General features: G+C 52.0%; 8 protein-coding genes across 8 annotated transcripts; 4 read left to right on the top strand and 4 right to left on the bottom strand.

Moving 5' to 3' along the window:
- The first annotated feature begins 117 nt into the window (after positions 1-117).
- B0H65DRAFT_456338 (uncharacterized protein) lies at positions 118-905 on the top strand. The gene is made up of 3 exons (XM_062826286.1): positions 118-350; positions 417-519; positions 588-905. The coding sequence occupies exons 1-3, from the start codon at positions 300-302 to the stop codon at positions 665-667; spliced, it is 234 nt and encodes a 77-aa protein (XP_062684209.1). The 5' UTR covers positions 118-299; the 3' UTR covers positions 668-905.
- On the bottom strand, positions 906-2,545 carry B0H65DRAFT_456334 (uncharacterized protein). Its single transcript, XM_062826285.1, has 3 exons — positions 2,303-2,545; positions 1,654-2,212; positions 906-1,595 (listed from the first exon to the last, which is right to left on the bottom strand). The coding sequence occupies exons 2-3, from the start codon at positions 2,165-2,167 to the stop codon at positions 1,000-1,002; spliced, it is 1,110 nt and encodes a 369-aa protein (XP_062684208.1). The 5' UTR covers positions 2,168-2,212; positions 2,303-2,545; the 3' UTR covers positions 906-999.
- A 447-nt stretch (positions 2,546-2,992) lies between these two features.
- B0H65DRAFT_545992 (ribosomal protein S14) lies at positions 2,993-3,643 on the top strand (the record flags this gene model as incomplete). The annotated part of the gene is made up of 3 exons (XM_062829418.1): positions 2,993-3,054; positions 3,316-3,415; positions 3,635-3,643. 3 exons carry the CDS (start codon positions 2,993-2,995, stop codon positions 3,641-3,643), a joined length of 171 nt encoding a protein of 56 aa, XP_062684207.1.
- A 1,132-nt stretch (positions 3,644-4,775) lies between these two features.
- On the bottom strand, positions 4,776-6,161 carry B0H65DRAFT_422057 (putative translation elongation factor EF-Tu precursor, mitochondrial; the record flags this gene model as incomplete). The annotated part of the gene is made up of 2 exons (XM_062824378.1): positions 4,776-5,909; positions 5,982-6,161. 2 exons carry the CDS (start codon positions 6,159-6,161, stop codon positions 4,776-4,778), a joined length of 1,314 nt encoding a protein of 437 aa, XP_062684206.1.
- A 2,683-nt stretch (positions 6,162-8,844) lies between these two features.
- On the top strand, positions 8,845-10,165 carry B0H65DRAFT_545990 (uncharacterized protein; the record flags this gene model as incomplete). Its single annotated transcript, XM_062829417.1, has 5 exons — positions 8,845-8,938; positions 9,003-9,310; positions 9,393-9,666; positions 9,763-9,876; positions 9,948-10,165. 5 exons carry the CDS (start codon positions 8,845-8,847, stop codon positions 10,163-10,165), a joined length of 1,008 nt encoding a protein of 335 aa, XP_062684205.1.
- An 865-nt stretch (positions 10,166-11,030) lies between these two features.
- Positions 11,031-12,007, bottom strand: B0H65DRAFT_506416 (uncharacterized protein; the record flags this gene model as incomplete). Its single annotated transcript, XM_062828059.1, is given in 3 exon segments — positions 11,031-11,058; positions 11,072-11,458; positions 11,538-12,007. 3 exon segments carry the CDS (start codon positions 12,005-12,007, stop codon positions 11,031-11,033), a joined length of 885 nt encoding a protein of 294 aa, XP_062684204.1.
- A 1,795-nt stretch (positions 12,008-13,802) lies between these two features.
- B0H65DRAFT_419399 (60S ribosomal protein L37a) lies at positions 13,803-14,361 on the bottom strand (the record flags this gene model as incomplete). Its single annotated transcript, XM_062824204.1, has 4 exons — positions 13,803-13,881; positions 13,959-14,063; positions 14,179-14,244; positions 14,330-14,361. Coding segments are annotated over 4 exons (282 nt in total), but the record flags the coding sequence as incomplete, so codon positions are not given.
- A 900-nt stretch (positions 14,362-15,261) lies between these two features.
- B0H65DRAFT_545987 (uncharacterized protein) lies at positions 15,262-16,334 on the top strand (the record flags this gene model as incomplete). The annotated part of the gene is made up of 2 exons (XM_062829416.1): positions 15,262-15,687; positions 15,750-16,334. The coding sequence occupies 2 exons, from the start codon at positions 15,262-15,264 to the stop codon at positions 16,332-16,334; spliced, it is 1,011 nt and encodes a 336-aa protein (XP_062684202.1).
- Positions 16,335-16,820: the final 486 nt, after the last annotated feature.

Genomic DNA, 16,820 nt, shown 5'->3' with positions numbered 1-16,820 from the left:
CCAACGGAAGCTGGGCCGCAGTGATGATGCTGGATGGAAGCGACCGTTGACAGCTCCATGCAGGCAGGGTATTGTTAGTGCATACCCGCTCTTGCCGCTGAACCCCGCTGCATCCAGGCGGCTCGCCGTAGCGCTTGCAGATGATGGAAATCATCCGCTGCCCTCAAGGTGCTCATCCCTTTTCAACATAAACACTCCGTCTCTGGCAGTGAGAGCATCTTCAGGAACCACTTTGTCAAACAAACGTCTTGCGCCCTCTAACACATCCCGTCTTCACATATCTTTCCTCGAAAAGCATCATGTCTGAAAACGGCGAGGCCAACACCACCACGAGCCCAACAGCGACCAACGTAAGTCGGGACATTTTCTCCGAACTCGTATACCCATAGCTCACCATGGCTGACCTCAACTCATAGTCTGCGGATGACGCCCGTCAGGAGCTCTCAGTTCAGCTTGAGGATCTTCTAAATACCCTCTCGAACAAGTTCGCCGGTGTTTCCAGCGAGATCTTTGCCAAGAGTAAGACTTTAGACGGTGTTTACTAGTTGAAGTCTGTCAAGTCAGTGAATGCTAACAGGTTGGGTCAGTGGACGAGATGTCAAGACGTCTTGACAACTTAGAGTCTCAAATAATGGCCGGGAAGGAGAAGCCAAACGGACCAGCCTGAGTTTTTTTCGTCGTGAAAGTAAACAAACCACGTGCGAATAGGGGTCGGGTTCAGGGAACGTTATGTGTGGGCCGAGACATGCTAGGGCGATGGAGTTTTCGGAGTTATACAGAGCAAGCGTCTAATGTTTACGCGAGTGCGGTAGTTCACGTACAAAACCTATACCATGAACATGACGAGCAGCAAGAAATGTCTCCTCACTTTAGTGTCATTGCAGCAACAAGATACGGGAACAAGCATTGGGACCAAATGTTCATTTATTCAGAATTGGATCTATCATCACACGCAGCCAGCTATAACTTCAAAGGATTGTTTAGCTGTTAGCTGTACATTTAGAGCTCATCCTTCACCTCCTCAGCCGCCTTCTCAACAAACTTGCGGAGAACGTTGACCTTGGCGGTAAGCTCATCAACCTTGGCCTGGGCAAGACCACCCTTCTTGAGGATACCCTCGAGACGGGCAAACTCCTTGGCGGCATAACCCTCGCTCTTGCTGAGCTTGTCCAAAACGCGGAGGTAGTAGTCGGCGTACTTGAGGTCGACAGAGTCCTTCAGGCTCTTGACAACCTCCTTAGCCTCCTCAGCAACCTCAGTCAGGGAGGCGCCGCCGGTGTACTTGGTAACAATCTCATCGAGGGCAGCAATGGTGCCAGCGACGGTATCAAGGCCACCACCGGGGGTACGGTGGGTACCGGCCTTCTCGTTCAGGAACTCGACGAAATCAGCCTCGGAGCGGCCGCCGTTGTAGTCCTCGGGGGTAGTGCTTCCCTTGGGGAAGAACTTGATCGTGGGGAAACCGGAGACGCCGTACTCGGCGGCGGACTTCTTGCCGTTGGGGGCATCGGCATCAACCTTGGCAATCGTGATCTCGGGCTCGCTGGCAAAGGTAGCGGCGAGCTTCTCCCAGGTAGGAGCGAGGTTCTTGCAGTCTTGAAGTCTGTTAGTACAAATCATTTCTGAACAATAGGGTCTTTAAAGGTCACGTACGGCCGCACCAGGGAGCAGTGAAAGCAACCAAGACGTTCTTGTCGCCGCCAATGGCGCCGTTGAAAGTGGCATCGTTGAGAATGCTGACAAGGCTGGGAGCAGAACCCTTCTTCCTGCTCTTGACACCGGTCTTCTCGGCGATGAAGCTGGACAGGCTTTCCAAATCACGACCACCCTTGTAGTCTACCGGCTTCTCGCTCTTGCCATCGAAGAATTTGAGGGTGGGGAAGCCCTGGACACCAAAGCGCTGGCCCAGCGCTCTCTCGGCGTCGGCGTCGACCTTGGCGATCTGAACCTTGTCCTTCGCGTACTCGAAAGCGGTAGCAAGCTCCTCGTAAACGGGGGCAAGCGTCTTGCAGTGGCCGCACCAGGGCGCAAAGAACTCGACGAGGGTGGGCTTGCCGGATTTGAGGACGACATCGTCGAAGTTGGAGGGGATGAGGTCGAGGACGGCAGACTTGGCCGCAACGGCAGCAGCCAAGCTGGCTACCACCAAGCTCTTGAGGAGGACCATGGTGTGTGAAGAAGCGCGTGGATGAAGCTGTTGATCGGAAACGCTCTGTGGAGGTGATGTTAGAGAAGAAGAGAAGAAAACACTAACAGGCGCGAGATGTCCTGCTTTGGAACTTAGCTGTTGGTGGCAACGGACCTCAAACAATTGGGCAAGGTATCCTAAATTGGCAAAGTTCCAGATGAATGGTTTGAAATCAGATGGAAACTCGGGGGAAGATGCCACTTTGCGCTTGCTGGCAACTCGAAAGTGGAAGTTGTCCGCCCGGGCCGGTCAATAGCCACTGGTCGAACCTTTGTGATCCTTGCCACTGCAGTTGGTCATGTCAGCGCTCAAAAGCTTTTAAGTTCCCCAAAATCCCCTGAAATCCGTCGTCCGAGTCGCCCCGCATGCTGCGGTCATTGGTGGGGCCGTCAGAGCTCAGGTCTGTCTGCAGGCGCACTGTGTCCAGAGCGGTGTGCAACTGCGATAAGATGATAAGGAACTTTTATTATCGATAAGACTTTCTGGGCGTCAGCCACAGCTCAGCCGCGCCATCCAGTCACTCCTTCCTCCTTGAAAGTGCATCGCACCAGCCACACCCATCTGCCACGCAACTGTGCACTGAGAGTGCCAAGCCCGACGTGCACAAGCCCTGGCGGCAGCAGTTGCTGCCGGACCGGACCCGCGAAACCGCCCACAGAAAAATCTCGCCCCATATTTGGCAACCCTCTTGCGAAAAAAACCACCTCCCCTCCCGCCCCCAGCCCGACAGACCAAGTTATCGTCAACCCGCCGCCCGCACGACAACGATTTTCTCGCTGCGACAGCAAAACCCCGAAAATCAAGATGTCTCACGAATCCGTCTGGAACTCCCGCCCCCGCACCTACGGCAAGGGCGCCCGCTCTTGGTAAGGATTGTTATTCAACAACACCAATTATCCATAATCCATACACACATCACACATGAGCAAGAGATGGGGATTTTTTGGGAGGATCATTGCTGGGGCGAAATGGCTGTTGGGGAAATGTGAAAGAGGAGGGAAAACTGGGAGCACCGAGCAAAATGCGCGAAACGACGGAGGATGGAAATATGGCTTCACATTCTAATCCAAATTTTGACGGAGAACTGAAGAGTTGCTAACCGGGCGTTTTTTTTCGACGTTGTTTAGCCGTGTCTGCACCCACTCTGCCGGTCTCATCCGCAAGTACGGCCTCAACATCTGCCGTCAGTGCTTCCGTGAGAAGGCCAACGACATTGGCTTCACCAAGGTAAGAAGAAAATACCACGGCAGAAACTGGCGGAATTGCGCACACGCGACTGGAACAGTGGAAATCCGCGGTGCCACGAACGAGAGAGAACACACATCTTGCGACGAAAAGAGAACCTCTACGGCCCGGGGGTCTCAAACACTGTTCCCAGTCGCGTGAAGCAAGGGTCATGGGAAAGAAACAAGAGGGCATGGCTAACTCGCTTGTTCTCTTTTGTAGCACCGCTAAATTCCCCCCTTTCTTGACATGATGGGAGGTTTTGGTGGAGGACGATGATGAGGGGAGGACACAAAGGGTCACAACATCATCACAGCCGAGTTCCAAATCGTTTCGTCATCTACGGGAAATGCAAAAAATGTCCAGCCGAACCAACTTGTCTCGCGCGCGCAACGTGTGTCCCTATATCATATTAGACGACATGCCGACGACGGAAATCTCGACACGGGTGGATTAGGGAACAACGACATAACGGAAAAATGGGGGTTCAGCCTTGATTCATGACAAACAACAACCCGAGACGACACGACGACACTTTTACGAAAACGGACGGAGCAGCAATGCTTTTGTTCATCATCACATCCCCTGGAGTTTTTTGCTTGCTTGGTTTTCTTTCGGGATTCGGGTTTTGGGGCCTGCGGAGTTAGCACAAGCAAAAGAGGAACAGGGCGGCGGACTGAGGAACAGCAGAGGTTAGACTTTGTCTGTTTCTCTCCCATCGAGCGATCAATAGACCCGCGTGATTCTTTGGTCAACCAGCATTCTGTCTCGTTCTCATATCTCTCTGAAGCCGTGATCTGTGAACTTTGTATGTTTCGCGCCTAGTGTCGGTGAACAACTTGTGCGAACCTTGATGACCAATGGTGGTCTGGGGAGCATAGCAAGCGCGTGGCCATTGAACCAGTCGGCTCGCAAGTCTCAACAAGCATCTATCATCATTCAACTTGGTCACAGGCACACGAGGAAATGAACATTGACTTAATGCCTTCTAGCTTCTATCATTGCCTTTTGAACCATCTATACTACAAGATTAACAAGACAATATGAGAAGAATATGAGGGGAGAGATCATCACTAGAGCCCAAAACACTCTTTGTACAAAAAACATGGCAGGCTCCCCAGGAAAAAGGCATTTCAGATCCATAAACATTCATTGCTTTACATCGTACACTGTAGGTATATTTCTCTTTGAACTCCTGACAACAAACCCGCTTCTTTTGGCGGCTCGCGGTCCCTTTTTTCCTTGTATATGTGTGTGTGTGTGTTTTACTACCTCACCGGGGCTCGTCTAGGCTCGGCTCGGTGTTAGATATCATTACATAGCTTGTTACAACCTCAACATCTCATCGTGAGTAGTTGATAGCTTATTCCATGATGCGGGTAATGATACCAGTGGCGACGGTGCGGCCACCCTCACGGACGGTGATACGCTGACCGGCCTCGACGGCAATGGGGTGGCAGAGAGTGGCAACCAACTCGCAGTTGTCACCGGGCTGGACGATCTTGGAGTCGGCATCCTCGGTACCCTCGGGGAAGGTGAGCGAGACGGACTCGTCGGCGGAGCGGATGAACATCTGGGGGCGGTAGTTGGCCTGGAAGCCGGTGTGGCGACCACCTTCCTCCTTGGAGAGGACGTAGAGGGAGACGAGGAACTTGGTGTGGGCCTTGACGGAGCCGGGGGCGACGACGACCATGCCGCGCTTGATGTCCTCACGGCGGATACCACGGAGGAGGAGACCGGAGTTGTCACCGGCGCGGGACTCCTCGCAGGACTTCTTGAAGGTCTCGATATCGGTGACCTTGGTCTTGATGATCTCGGTGCCCTTGCCGACAATCTCGACTTCCTGGTCGCGCTTGAGGGTACCACGCTCGACACGGCCAGAGGCGACGGTACCACGGCCGGCGATGGAGAAGACATCCTCAACGGACATGAGGAAAGGCTTGTCGAGGTCACGCTCGGGGGTAGGGATCCAGTCGTCGACGGCCTGCATGAGGGCATCGATCTTCTCAACACCGATTTCGGGGCGCTTGCCCTCGAGGGCGCAGAGGGCGGAACCCATGATGACGGGGGTCTCATCACCGTCGAAGCCGTAGCTGGAGAGGAGCTCACGCATTTCCATCTCGACGAGCTCCAACATCTCGGGGTCGTCAATGGCATCGACCTTGTTGACGAAGACGACAATGCGCTGGATACCGACCTGACGGGCGAGGAGCAAGTGCTCACGGGTCTGGGGCATCTGACCATCGGAAGCGGCGACGACAATGATAGCACCATCCATGGAGGCGGCACCAGTGATCATGTTCTTGATGTAATCGGCGTGACCAGGGCAGTCGACGTGGGAGTAGTGGCGGTTGTCGGTCGAGTACTCGATGTGGGCAGTGGAGATGGTGATACCACGCTTGCGCTCCTCGGGGGCCTTGTCAATGGAGCCATAGTCGAGGAAGTTGGCGAGGCCCTTGTCGGACTGGCGCTTGGTGATGGCAGCAGAGAGGGTAGTCTACGCGGAGGGGGAGGTATATATGTCAGTCCTTTTCTAGGGAAGATCTAGGGAAGATATATCTATATGTACCTTGCCGTGATCGACGTGACCAATGGTACCAATGTTGACGTGAGGCTTGGTACGCTGGAAGACGGCGGCGTAGGAGCGGTTGAAGTTGAGGATGGGAGACCTCATGGTCATGAGGGGGTTAGTGCTGGCACCGGCCCGGGCCGCCCTCATGAAGGGGGCGATCGTCCTGAGAATCGACATGTTGACTGAGGGTATCCGCAAAAACACACACAAGGAATGAGCGGAGGAGTTGAAAGGAGAGCGAGCCAACAAGACCTCAGACGATACGAGGAGTGCTGGATAGGAAACCTTCGACCTGGGGAAAATATTTGGCGCTCGATCCAAAATTTTGGACCTGTCGCGCATGGGCCCATTGCCATGCCAAGACCTACTTTTCCCTATCGTGCGGGGCATTTTTGGAGCGCACAAAGTGCTGTGCGAACCGTGCACGCCGCGCTCCCCGCCGAGATCGAGATGGGGTGAACTGTTTCCCGTTCCAGTCCGAACTTCAGTTCATCCATCAGAGCGGCACATGTTGGTCTCCATTCACAACTTCAAGTGTTTACCGACGTGCTCTCATGGCACGGCACTCTTCCCCGCTGAAAGTATTATAAGCTTTGCCACCGTCGTATATCTCTTCCTTTCCTCTGCATCGAGCACCCTCACGTCTCTTTTTCGCTCATCTCCTTGAGCTCAGGCGGCTGCGCACCTTTACGGTTTGGTGATAGCATCAAAGTGGAGAGTGGAGACATTTTACTAACACGGCGGGTACAGCTTCCCCAGCATCAACCGAACCTATTGTCCCTTTGAGCGAACTTCATGCCTTCCGTCTTGGTTTGCTTATGTTCCTCCAGAGCCTGTTCACGAAAGATACCTAAGTAGGATATCACATCATGGCTTTCCTTCAAACATTTTTCAGTGCGCAAAAAGCCGAGCATCCTGGGAAACATCTCACAAGTGCCTGAAAAAAAACCCATAACCCTGAGACACTTGGACACTGGCCGGCTCATGGCCACTAGAACGAGATAACTTCGAGCACTTTTGCCATAAGTATGGGGAAACTGATGAATATCGTCTTTCACGTGTTTATCAAGATCTGTGCGGTCGAGTGGATTCCTTGGAAGAGCTGGGCCAAAGTTGGAGAAGAACGAGCAACAAGTCCAAACGCCGGTGGACATTGCTTGGGTCTGGTAGTGACGAGATCCCTGAGGCTACGGCGTATATAGCCAGCTGAATTTACATCGCAACATATCTCGTCCGAGCTTTATACCGAGGGAATGGAAAAGCTCTGCACGGCTCAGCTCCTATGACCTTCAATTCGAACCCGGCAGACATCAGAGCAATCTGCGATGGTGCTGAGTTTTCTGAAGGGAAAGATTATATGGAACAGTCATCTTGATCGGAGTCGATATGGTGTCTCTTTGTCCCGTATGAGAGTACCCCCATCTGATTGTGTGTTCAAAGTTCAAACGCGCTCAAGCTGGCGACTCAGACGCCAGTCTTCATGACAATACAATCTAATGCTGGTTTGTTTGTTAGCTTGGTACTCCTAGTATCCCGGACGGGATCTATCCCGAATTGTCCCAAACCTTACAAAGAGATAAAATGAATGGCTAGGTTCGGGTCGGAAAGGCATCAACAAGATTCAATATGGCATATCAAATTTCCAAAATAGCATATGCAAGGTAAGATCACGCTTTGGGTATGGAACGAAACGGATCAATTAGATATATAAACGCCTAGGAAAGTTGACCAGAGGTCTCGAGCTAACAAAGAAACCAGTATTGGACTGTACAATGGCTCTCATATCGACGGCTAATCTGATCTTCTCCTTGCCAGCATCAATCAATCAGCATCGAGCCCGGAATCTCGTGTCCAAGGTGTGCTTCGCTTGCATGAGCCACGATGTCTCCTTTGGTACACCAAGTCACTGTGGTTGGTGTTTTACATTGCCGCCTGTTGTGACAGAGAGTCTCGGTCCGTGTTGACCATCAGGGGCACGGGCTAGATTCTGTTACAGATCCCAGGTAGCATTGCGACCCCTGCCCCCAGGTTTCTCTACGTTGCAACCCTCGGATCTCCTAAACAGACTTCGGGGTCGGTAGCATCGCCAGGAGCCTGTACTCCGTGGTCTAGATGCTGCAAAGCGCCTCGAACCTTATCTTCGAACATCTCAATGTCGCTCGGAACTTCTTGGCAGGTCTCACATATGGCAGACCCGGTCGCTATACCGAGCTAAACGATTATACTATCCTCCGCCATACTGGAATTCGACGATACATACGATCGCTCTCCGGGACCTCTCCCCTGAGATCGTCTCAACTCCTCCGGTACTGCATCGTCTTGGCATCTTTATTCCCCTTAGACTTTCCTCGCCTTGCCTTTCTCGTCGACCATTCGCCTCCACGAACAGTCAGCCGCCCTTATACCCCATGCCGGTATTTGTTACCCCCTTACAGGAGCTTTTCAGCGTTCAAGATACCACTCACGGCTAGTTAGTTATCCTTCAGTTGTAGGTGATCAGTCTGACTTGGCGTTTCACAGAGCTGTGTCGTAGTCTCCTGTCACTCGAAATGATAGCGCTTCTAGATCGAGTTACGGCAATGATGAGGATGAGGTGAACAGGAACTCGTCCTACTCCTTCGTCATTGTCGTGAGTTATCTATAAAGATCACTCGTAAACACCTTCTCAGCTGCCTTTCTGTCTCATCATCCATCAGCAACGCTCGGCCTTCCAGTTTCTTCCTTCATCTTCACTCGGTATTCTCATTCTCATACGCTGGTCGTAGTCGCTGGTCGCATATTCTTTTTATCATCTTAATACTTTTTTTTCACTACCGAGTTTTCAAAGCAAGTCCCTGGTGGTCTTCCTCCATCTTTCAAAATGGTCAATTACCGTTTCATCGCATTCGCCGGCCTGGCTGCCGCTCTTCCACTTAACATCAACTTGGGGGCGTACTCGCCCGCCTTGGTAGTCGGTAAGTCACTGCCCTAATTTTTGTTTCCGTGCTTTACATACTCGGTTACTAACACGGGAAACAGGTGATGGTGAAATAAGCTTCGGAGGTAAACAGGACGTCTCAACACTGATGAACGCACTTGAAGGCGCTGCGGTTAACGCTGCCGCAGGTGCTGCCACCAAAGCCGCTGTGGCTCCCGCTCCCGCGGCCGATGAAAAGAAGACAGTTCAGGCTGCCGCCGTCCCTCCTCCTGCTGCTGCTGCTGCTGCTGCTCCCACCGTTGCGCCTTCTTCGCCGGTGATCATACCCACCACACCCGGAGGAGCTGGCAGCCCGGCGGCGGTCGACAACAGCAATGCTCCCAAGATTGACCCCACTCTTGCTCAACAAGTGAGTACCTTACCTTACCTTACCCCTGTGACTAGTCAAAGAGTTCTAAGCTGATGATAAGACGTCGTCCCCTGTTGTAAAGGCCCAGTCCATCTCGGGCCTCCAAGGCATGGGCAAGAAGTCGATCGCCCCACGCACTGAAGAAGAGCCGTGCGACGATCTGGACATGGACATGGATGATGATACAGAAACAGAAACGGCACCTCTAGACAAGGCGAAGAGAGATCTTTCCGGCTTTGATAGGGCGCTCAAGTTCTCGGAGGCTGCCTTGACCAAGGGCCCCAAGGTCCAGCTGGGTACTGGTGGTGAGGGATCGGGGGTGGGCATTATTGTGGATAATAATGCTAGTACTGGTCGTAAGTGTTTTGTCACTCACTCGCTCGTGGTTATGGAGCTCGATGTCAAAAGGTGTAAAGTCAAAATTTGCTAAAAGCTCATGTGTGTGAACGCAGGACCTGCTGCTGCTGCCGGGAAGAAGAAGCGCGACGCCGACGAACCTACCTCTACCGCCCCGAGACGCAGGACAAAGGTGACGACTATGTATGTCCGGAGGGGTATTCCTGCTTGTAAGTCACATTACCCGCCCGCTTCCATTGCCTTTTCTCAGTTTCCAAGTTTAACACATCTCTTTTCACAGCCCTCCAAAACAACCCCGAGCTCGCAGCCCGTGAGGTCGTTCACTCTCACATCGCCAACGTACCCATCAAGTTCGCCAAACGCGATACCACCACCGCCACTGAATCGAAGCGGGATACTATCGACGCTGTGAACTTGAACGTTGATACTAGCAATGAGGGTGTCACAATGACTTTTGTTGAGACGGTTGATGATGAGGAGGTGGAGGATGAGGAATAGAGGTAGGCGGGAACGAAACTGGAATGAACACGAGCAAATGATTGAACAAGAACACCGGGAAATGTGGAAACTCAAAATGTATGGATGGAAATGTGGAGTTTGCGGATAGTCATGTATGTTATCAGGCGTTTGTTGGTGGGTTGTTTGGGAATGGAGTATTTGGATGTCTCGTTTGTTATGTGATGGTTAAAGGTACAACATCTCGGACGATCTAGAATGAAGTGTATCTCCCGGTCTTCATATTGATTATTTTGATCACGGGAACAAATATGAGAGTTGAGTCCCGAATGAATAAGACTCCAACGATGTCACGTAAAGCGGAAAGAAAAAAAAACACAAACACGATTAGCGAGGAAGCTAGTTTTGAGTCCTCATCATCAATTAATATTACGCGGGTTATCTGGTAGTAGTTATCTGGGTCTAGAAATATGCACAGTGACCCTCTAGCTGGTTTGTACCAATCAAGACCTGCTCTATACCTATGTCCGGGGGGTATCTTGGTTCCTGTGGTTTCCTGTGTACGTGAATCCTCTTTATCTCAACCCTTCCTTCTTCAAATCGGTGTGACGTGATTTCTGATACATGGCTTTGTATATTCCAACAACGCCGGATGATTATTTCCGCATCGGACCAGCCGTGGAGTTGTTGCCGTGGGGTGGGTTTGTCTCCCGTCTGTCCCATTGTTGCTTCCGGATATATCCTGTCCGGCTGGCTCCGTTTCAGTCGAAGTCGTGAGACCTGTTCTGTTGTTGCTATAATCCATCTTCCTTTCCACTCCATCAGGGTATCTTTCTTATCCAGCTCATCCTCTTCCAAGTAGAGCCCAGAACTTCTTTTCATTCAGAAAAAAAAAAGGCCCCTTCCCTTATCTCCGGTCATAAACATGATCGCCACTATTTATGATACTGCCCCATAGCAATATCCTGCTGCTGCTGACCAAAGCTCATATCATACTTGTTATAGTTGTTACCAGCATGGGGTGGGCTATACGGCTGCTGCTGGCCGACCTGCGTCTCGTTGTACGGGTTATAGCTACCGACACCGCCCACACGGGTCTGCTCCGTCGTGTAACTATCACGAATGTCCGAAGGGCTGGCGTGCTCGGGCAGCTTGTTGTTCATCAGGTCGGCGTCGGGGTGGCCGCTACCCTTGCCGCGCAGGCTGGCGAAGAAACCCGGCTTGCGACCCGAGCCGGAGGTGTAGTCGTTGGCGGGCGAGGGGCCGTAGCGCTGCTCCTTTTTGCGGTGGCGGACGAGAACGACTTCCATGAAGGGGGAGAGGATGAAGAAGACGCTATGGGGGTAGAGGGTTAGTATTTGTTTTTATGAGAAAAAAAATGGCGAGGTATAAGGAGGAGAAATGAATAACTAACCATCCGATAATCGACACCGCCAAGCAAGCCGTCTCCATCTTGCAAGCATGGTGCAAGCTAGGAAGGATAGTGAAGCCGCCATGGCCGTTATCGACAACGTTGGTGTCGGCGTTGCCCTTGCCGTAAGGGGTATCGACAATGCCCACACACGTGCTGGCGCCGTTCTTGTTGCGGATAGCGACGTAGATGAGGGCACCGGCGCAGCAGACGTCAACCACCATCATGATGAAGGAGAAGAACGGCTGGCCGGGGATGCAGCATAGTAGCAAGATGGTGATCAGGGTGTATGCGGTGATACCGCCCGAGATACCCTCGACGGCGCGCAGGTGGACGTCAATGGCGAGGCCGTGGTTGGCCATGGTGGCCAAGAAGTAAGAGGTCAGGGCCAGCACCGTGGCGGCAGAGCCGAACTGAATGCCGCGGATGGTGCCCTGCAGGCCCCGGAGGAAGAGGCCCGTCTTTGCGCCCATGATATCTGGATGATATGAAGTGTGTTTTCGGTTGACTGCTCGCTTCCGCTAGGTTTCACTTGGTCGAGGGGGGGGAGGCGGGAGCCGGTCGTGTTCGGGGATGAAGGTGGTAATATGTATGATATGGTTTGGTTTTGTGTAGAAGTCGAAGATGCTGTTGAAGTAAGGTTTGGGAATGCTCCCTCGTCCTGTTTATTTCTCTGGGGTATCGCAATCTGCGGTGTGGGACTGTCGTGGAACTGGTGGGTCAGTTCCTTGGGCGGTTGAAGAGAAGGCAGCTAGGCAGAAGGGATCAGGGGTCTCGTGTTAAAGCCAAGGGGCTGGAGGCCACCGACTTCGAGTTCGGATGGATCTCAGGAGTGGAGGGGATGTTGCAGGTGGCACTCTTTTTTGCAGCGGTTATTACGTGACCGGTGAAAGGGGGAATGATCAGTTGGAAACTTCAAGAAGTGCCCGGTTTAGAATTGCTGAATGCGACCAGACAAAGAGTTTATAATTCAAAGCTTCAGAAGCTACACCAACGAGAGGTGATCTTTCTACAACGGGAGGTTCGGGAAGTTACCTAAAATATAAGGATAGATTAGATAAAAGGTACGTAAAGAACCTTGGAGGTGACACGAGGCCTCGAACTCTGTTGTGCGATGTTCCGGGCGAGCGAGCAACAACACTTCCAAGTTGATGTTCGACACATGACAGCCTCAGCTCTGCAAGAACAGCTATCTTGCGGGTCAATTGAGTTATTTCCTTGCTATTCTTGCCATTCAGTCGTCTAAGCCACCACTCTGAAGCTGTTCAGAACACTTCTTTGCCCCTGAAAAAAATCCGGAGCTCGCTAATTTGACGGTGGACGGCCGATCACAAAGTGTCCGCCCTGGATGCACCGCTGAATGACGAGCCGTCGACTACCGGCCGCAGATCAACCTCCAAAAGGTCCATTGAGTGGAGTCCTGCATGACATCAAGGTGTGGGGAGATTGCAAGCTGTTGTCCAATCAAATATCCCATCTCTTCAACTGACCCGCTTCTTTGGGCGACGCCACTGTGGCAGGGCGGCTGTGCCGCACTCGTACACGCGGCGTCTTTCTTCGGTGGTGCAGTGATTCTTCAACCCATCAACAATCACATGGCATTCCGAAACCTTTCAACGTGGGTGCGGCGGAACGAGCTGTGAAACACACAAAGGCTTTGTTGCGCTTTTATATCCCGTCTGCCCGTACCTAAAACTACCGACAATTTGCGGTGACCACAAGGAGAACTGTCACACCGTCAGTCTGGACTCTGGCCCGGTCAGTCTTGAGTTTTTGTCCATACCGTTGTCGGAATAGCTCCATCGGCACTGTCGGGATGGTGTCGAACGTTCTCCTGCCAAGAAACCAGGAACCATGCAGTTCCGATTAGGCTTATTTGCATCCTCAAGATTCGGGCTCCTCGACGCTCACTCGGTCTCTTCGCCTTCAACAATTCGCGATCCAGGTATCGAATGAGCTGTCGGAGCGTCGTACAACTCCCGCTTAACAAAAACAATATGGCTTGCCGAGTCACCCTGGTATGCTGCAAGCGCTTGGGATGGGCGTCCTGTCCGACTCCATATGCTGAATGATCGCCGCGTTGCGAGGATGAACAAGAGAGCTTGACTAAAACTAGGGCGAACGCACATCAGATTTCCTCGACAACTTGGTCCCGAAATAGATGTCTACTCAACAAGACAACAAATACTTTGCGCCCGGCCCGCAACTTCCATCAAGGGGAGTATGGGCGACAACAAGGGGACGAGTCTGCAACATGCTTGTGCGGCTCTAAGCTCGGCCTGTCTGGACAGACGCGATGTCGCGCAGACGTCGAAGCGTCGATCTGGCAGTGACGGCGGCAGGCGTACTGTTTATGAATATTAGAGTTGGCTAATAGCTGAACAGGCTGTCGTGCAGTCTTGAACGGACAAGTGGATAACTTACGCGAGCAGGTAAGCGCCGCCGCTCAAAACTTTAACACACCCTTGGCCGTGGCACTTCCAGATGCCAAAAGCAACTCGCTTGGCGGTGTTTCTGTCGCAGAAAGTGCTGTGGTGGAGGGTTGAAAGTCAGCAATCTCTTCCGCCGAGTAAAACAGAATCCCCGCTGGACCAGAGAGAGAGCAGCCTCATCGACGAGATGGAGGGAGAATGGGGGCACAAACCAAGGATAGCGAGCGTGCTGACCGATCTCAACTCGCTTGCACTGCTTTCTCAGGGAGGAGCTGTATCTGGAACAACTCTCAGCTCATCTTCCTCTGGAGAAGGGAGCAATGAAGAAAGTTATTCAAATTAGGAAGCTTATCATGGCCTTACCGGGTGCCATATTTGCCGGAAATTCCGACCTCTGTTGGGGTCAGTCAAACAATTCCTGCAAGCGTGGCAACACCATTGTTAGTAGTACATACTGACGGTGTGCTTTGCCATCTTGACGATTCTGTTTCCGAACCACTGTTGGGGTGCAAAGACCTTGGATTCAGTCAAGCAACGAAAGGCGAGAACTGGCTGTGTTCAATGCTGGCGAGCGAGGAGCAACGGCTGCGATCTGGAAGTGCAGAAGAGACCTAGGAGATAAGTGAACGAACAGAGGGGAAACCGGAGGAAATGATCACATTGGATTCTGTGGGTGAAGTAGGGTCTTGGAAACAACTCGAAATCTGGCAGGTGCGACCTTTCCTCGATCCAATATGAGACCAGAAGCCAGAAGGGAAGGCCCGAAAAGCAATCGGTGGTATAGTTCCTTTGGGAAGGAACACTGCACAGATGCGGAACTGTCGGTTGGATAAGTTAGAAATTGAGCTTCAGGTCACAATCATGCCCGAGACTTGAAGATGACTTCACAAAAAAAGAAGAACCACGATGTCGAGTGCGTGGACGGCTTCTTTCATATCAGTCTATAGATCCAGCTCTGCGTTGTGTTGTTGTATTCCACAGTAGGATGAGTTCGTAACTCAACGGCCTCCTGGTTTTTTTTAGTGCATAATTTGACTTCTGGATCTCGGATAGAAGATAAATGATGAATCCGGACCGCTGCACGGCAAGACGGCCGGTCGGTCGTCGGGCAATGTCATGTTTGAATGTTGATAATTCCCGTCCCCGGCCCGTGTCCCCGCATCCAATGCTCCGCATTTCGTTGTTTGGATCCTCCGGGAGGGAATGCCACTGACCTTGGCAAACAACCAGTGACATCGAGTAAGAACTGCATCCCTCAAACATCTTCAAATTATACGATTTGCCTGATCGGCAAGATGTTGAGAGCACTTACCGTTCTCTCTCTGCTCTTTTCCAAGCCTCCTCAACCAGCAGGTCTCAACATCACCATCCTTCAACCCGACGTGCCCTTTGTCCCTCACCCTCACCCGTTACCCGGCGCTGCTTCCGACGCAAAAGAGATCATTCGGCAATTTGTGGAACTTGATCGTTCAACAAAATGGAAGCTTGTCGATAAGGTCAAGTTCGAAGGCGACACCTACGAACCCGAAGGCATAGTTCGCATTGGCAATGATCGCTACTTCGTATCGGCTGGTGAATACATTGTTCCAACGTCCAAATACAATGAGACCATCAATGGCACGGATCGAACAGCTGGCGAAGGGTTCGCCCATATGATCATCTTTGATGGCAAAGGGAAGCGTATTGCTGATGCCTCAATCTCACAAGCCAAGTCTCTCGAGGTCTGTCCATCCGTTGCGCGACCTCGTTCTTACAGTGTTACCGCAGCTGACAGCACAAGTAGTACCACAACGGCGGCGTTGACTATGATGGAACCTACATCTGGGCCACCCTCTCCCAATACCGTCCCAACACAACAGGAACGCTTGTGAGGATGCGCCCCGACACGCTGGTACCAGAGCCCATCCTGAGTGCTGCAGACCACCAGGGAGGAGCGGTCCACGACACAAAATCCGGAACCGTTGTCACCTTGAACTGGGGGTCGCGCAAAGCGTCGATCTGGAACGGGCACGACAAGCATCAGGCGCCGCCCGAGTTTACTCGACCCAAGGCAGAGGTCAGAAACCCGAGCAGCTTCGTCGACTATCAGGATTGCAAATTCCTGGGTCGTTACGAGCTCTATGGGTCCCGGCCGGTGATGTTATGCTCTGGCGTTGCAGACCTGGCCAACACGCGAATCGGCGGTCTCGCGATAGTGGACATGGAGACTATGGTTCCTTTACACGAGGTTCCCGTGACCTTGGTGTCGGAACTTGGTGCGGCAATGACCAAGAATCCGATGGACGTGGCTGTCGTGGATGGTAAAATGAGGCTGTTCTTTTTGCCCGATGAAAGGAATTCGACACTCTATGTGTACGAGGCGGCTTGAATTAGGGCACACCGAGCAACGCGGATTATTCTGTTCGATATTAATTTGGGGTGTTTTTTGCACTTTTTGCACTTTTTGCCTTCGTCAGGGGTTATCAGAAGCACAGTGGACAAATAGATAGGAGCAGGTCAACCGGGCTTATCCCGGAGGGTCATGACAGTAGGCCTCAGATCTGTACGTCCTCAGGGATAAAAGGAGAGCTTGCTTCGGATCTTAGAGATGGAGATCAAATAACTTGGGCAGATGTTCTTTTCTGTTTGGAATATAGTTGAGCTTTGCCCTAAAAACTGCCAAGTTTTTGCTTCTCGTCCCCCCGTTAATGCGAATTAACTAATAGATCTGCTCTGTATTGTCGTGATTTGAGAAGTAGAGTTTTGCTTTGCTTCTCTTTAGTGGTTGATGGCTGATATTTGACAAACTGATCTAACCCTTCATATGGAGAAGTTCTCGAAGACCTGCTTTGACTAGATCTGCTCCTAGCTACAA

Source organism: Neurospora tetraspora, assembly GCF_033439725.1.
Source record: "Neurospora tetraspora strain CBS 560.94 chromosome Unknown B0H65scaffold_2, whole genome shotgun sequence".
NCBI classification, from domain to species: domain Eukaryota; kingdom Fungi; phylum Ascomycota; class Sordariomycetes; order Sordariales; family Sordariaceae; genus Neurospora; species Neurospora tetraspora.
This window is presented reverse-complemented; position numbering and strand designations above follow the sequence as displayed.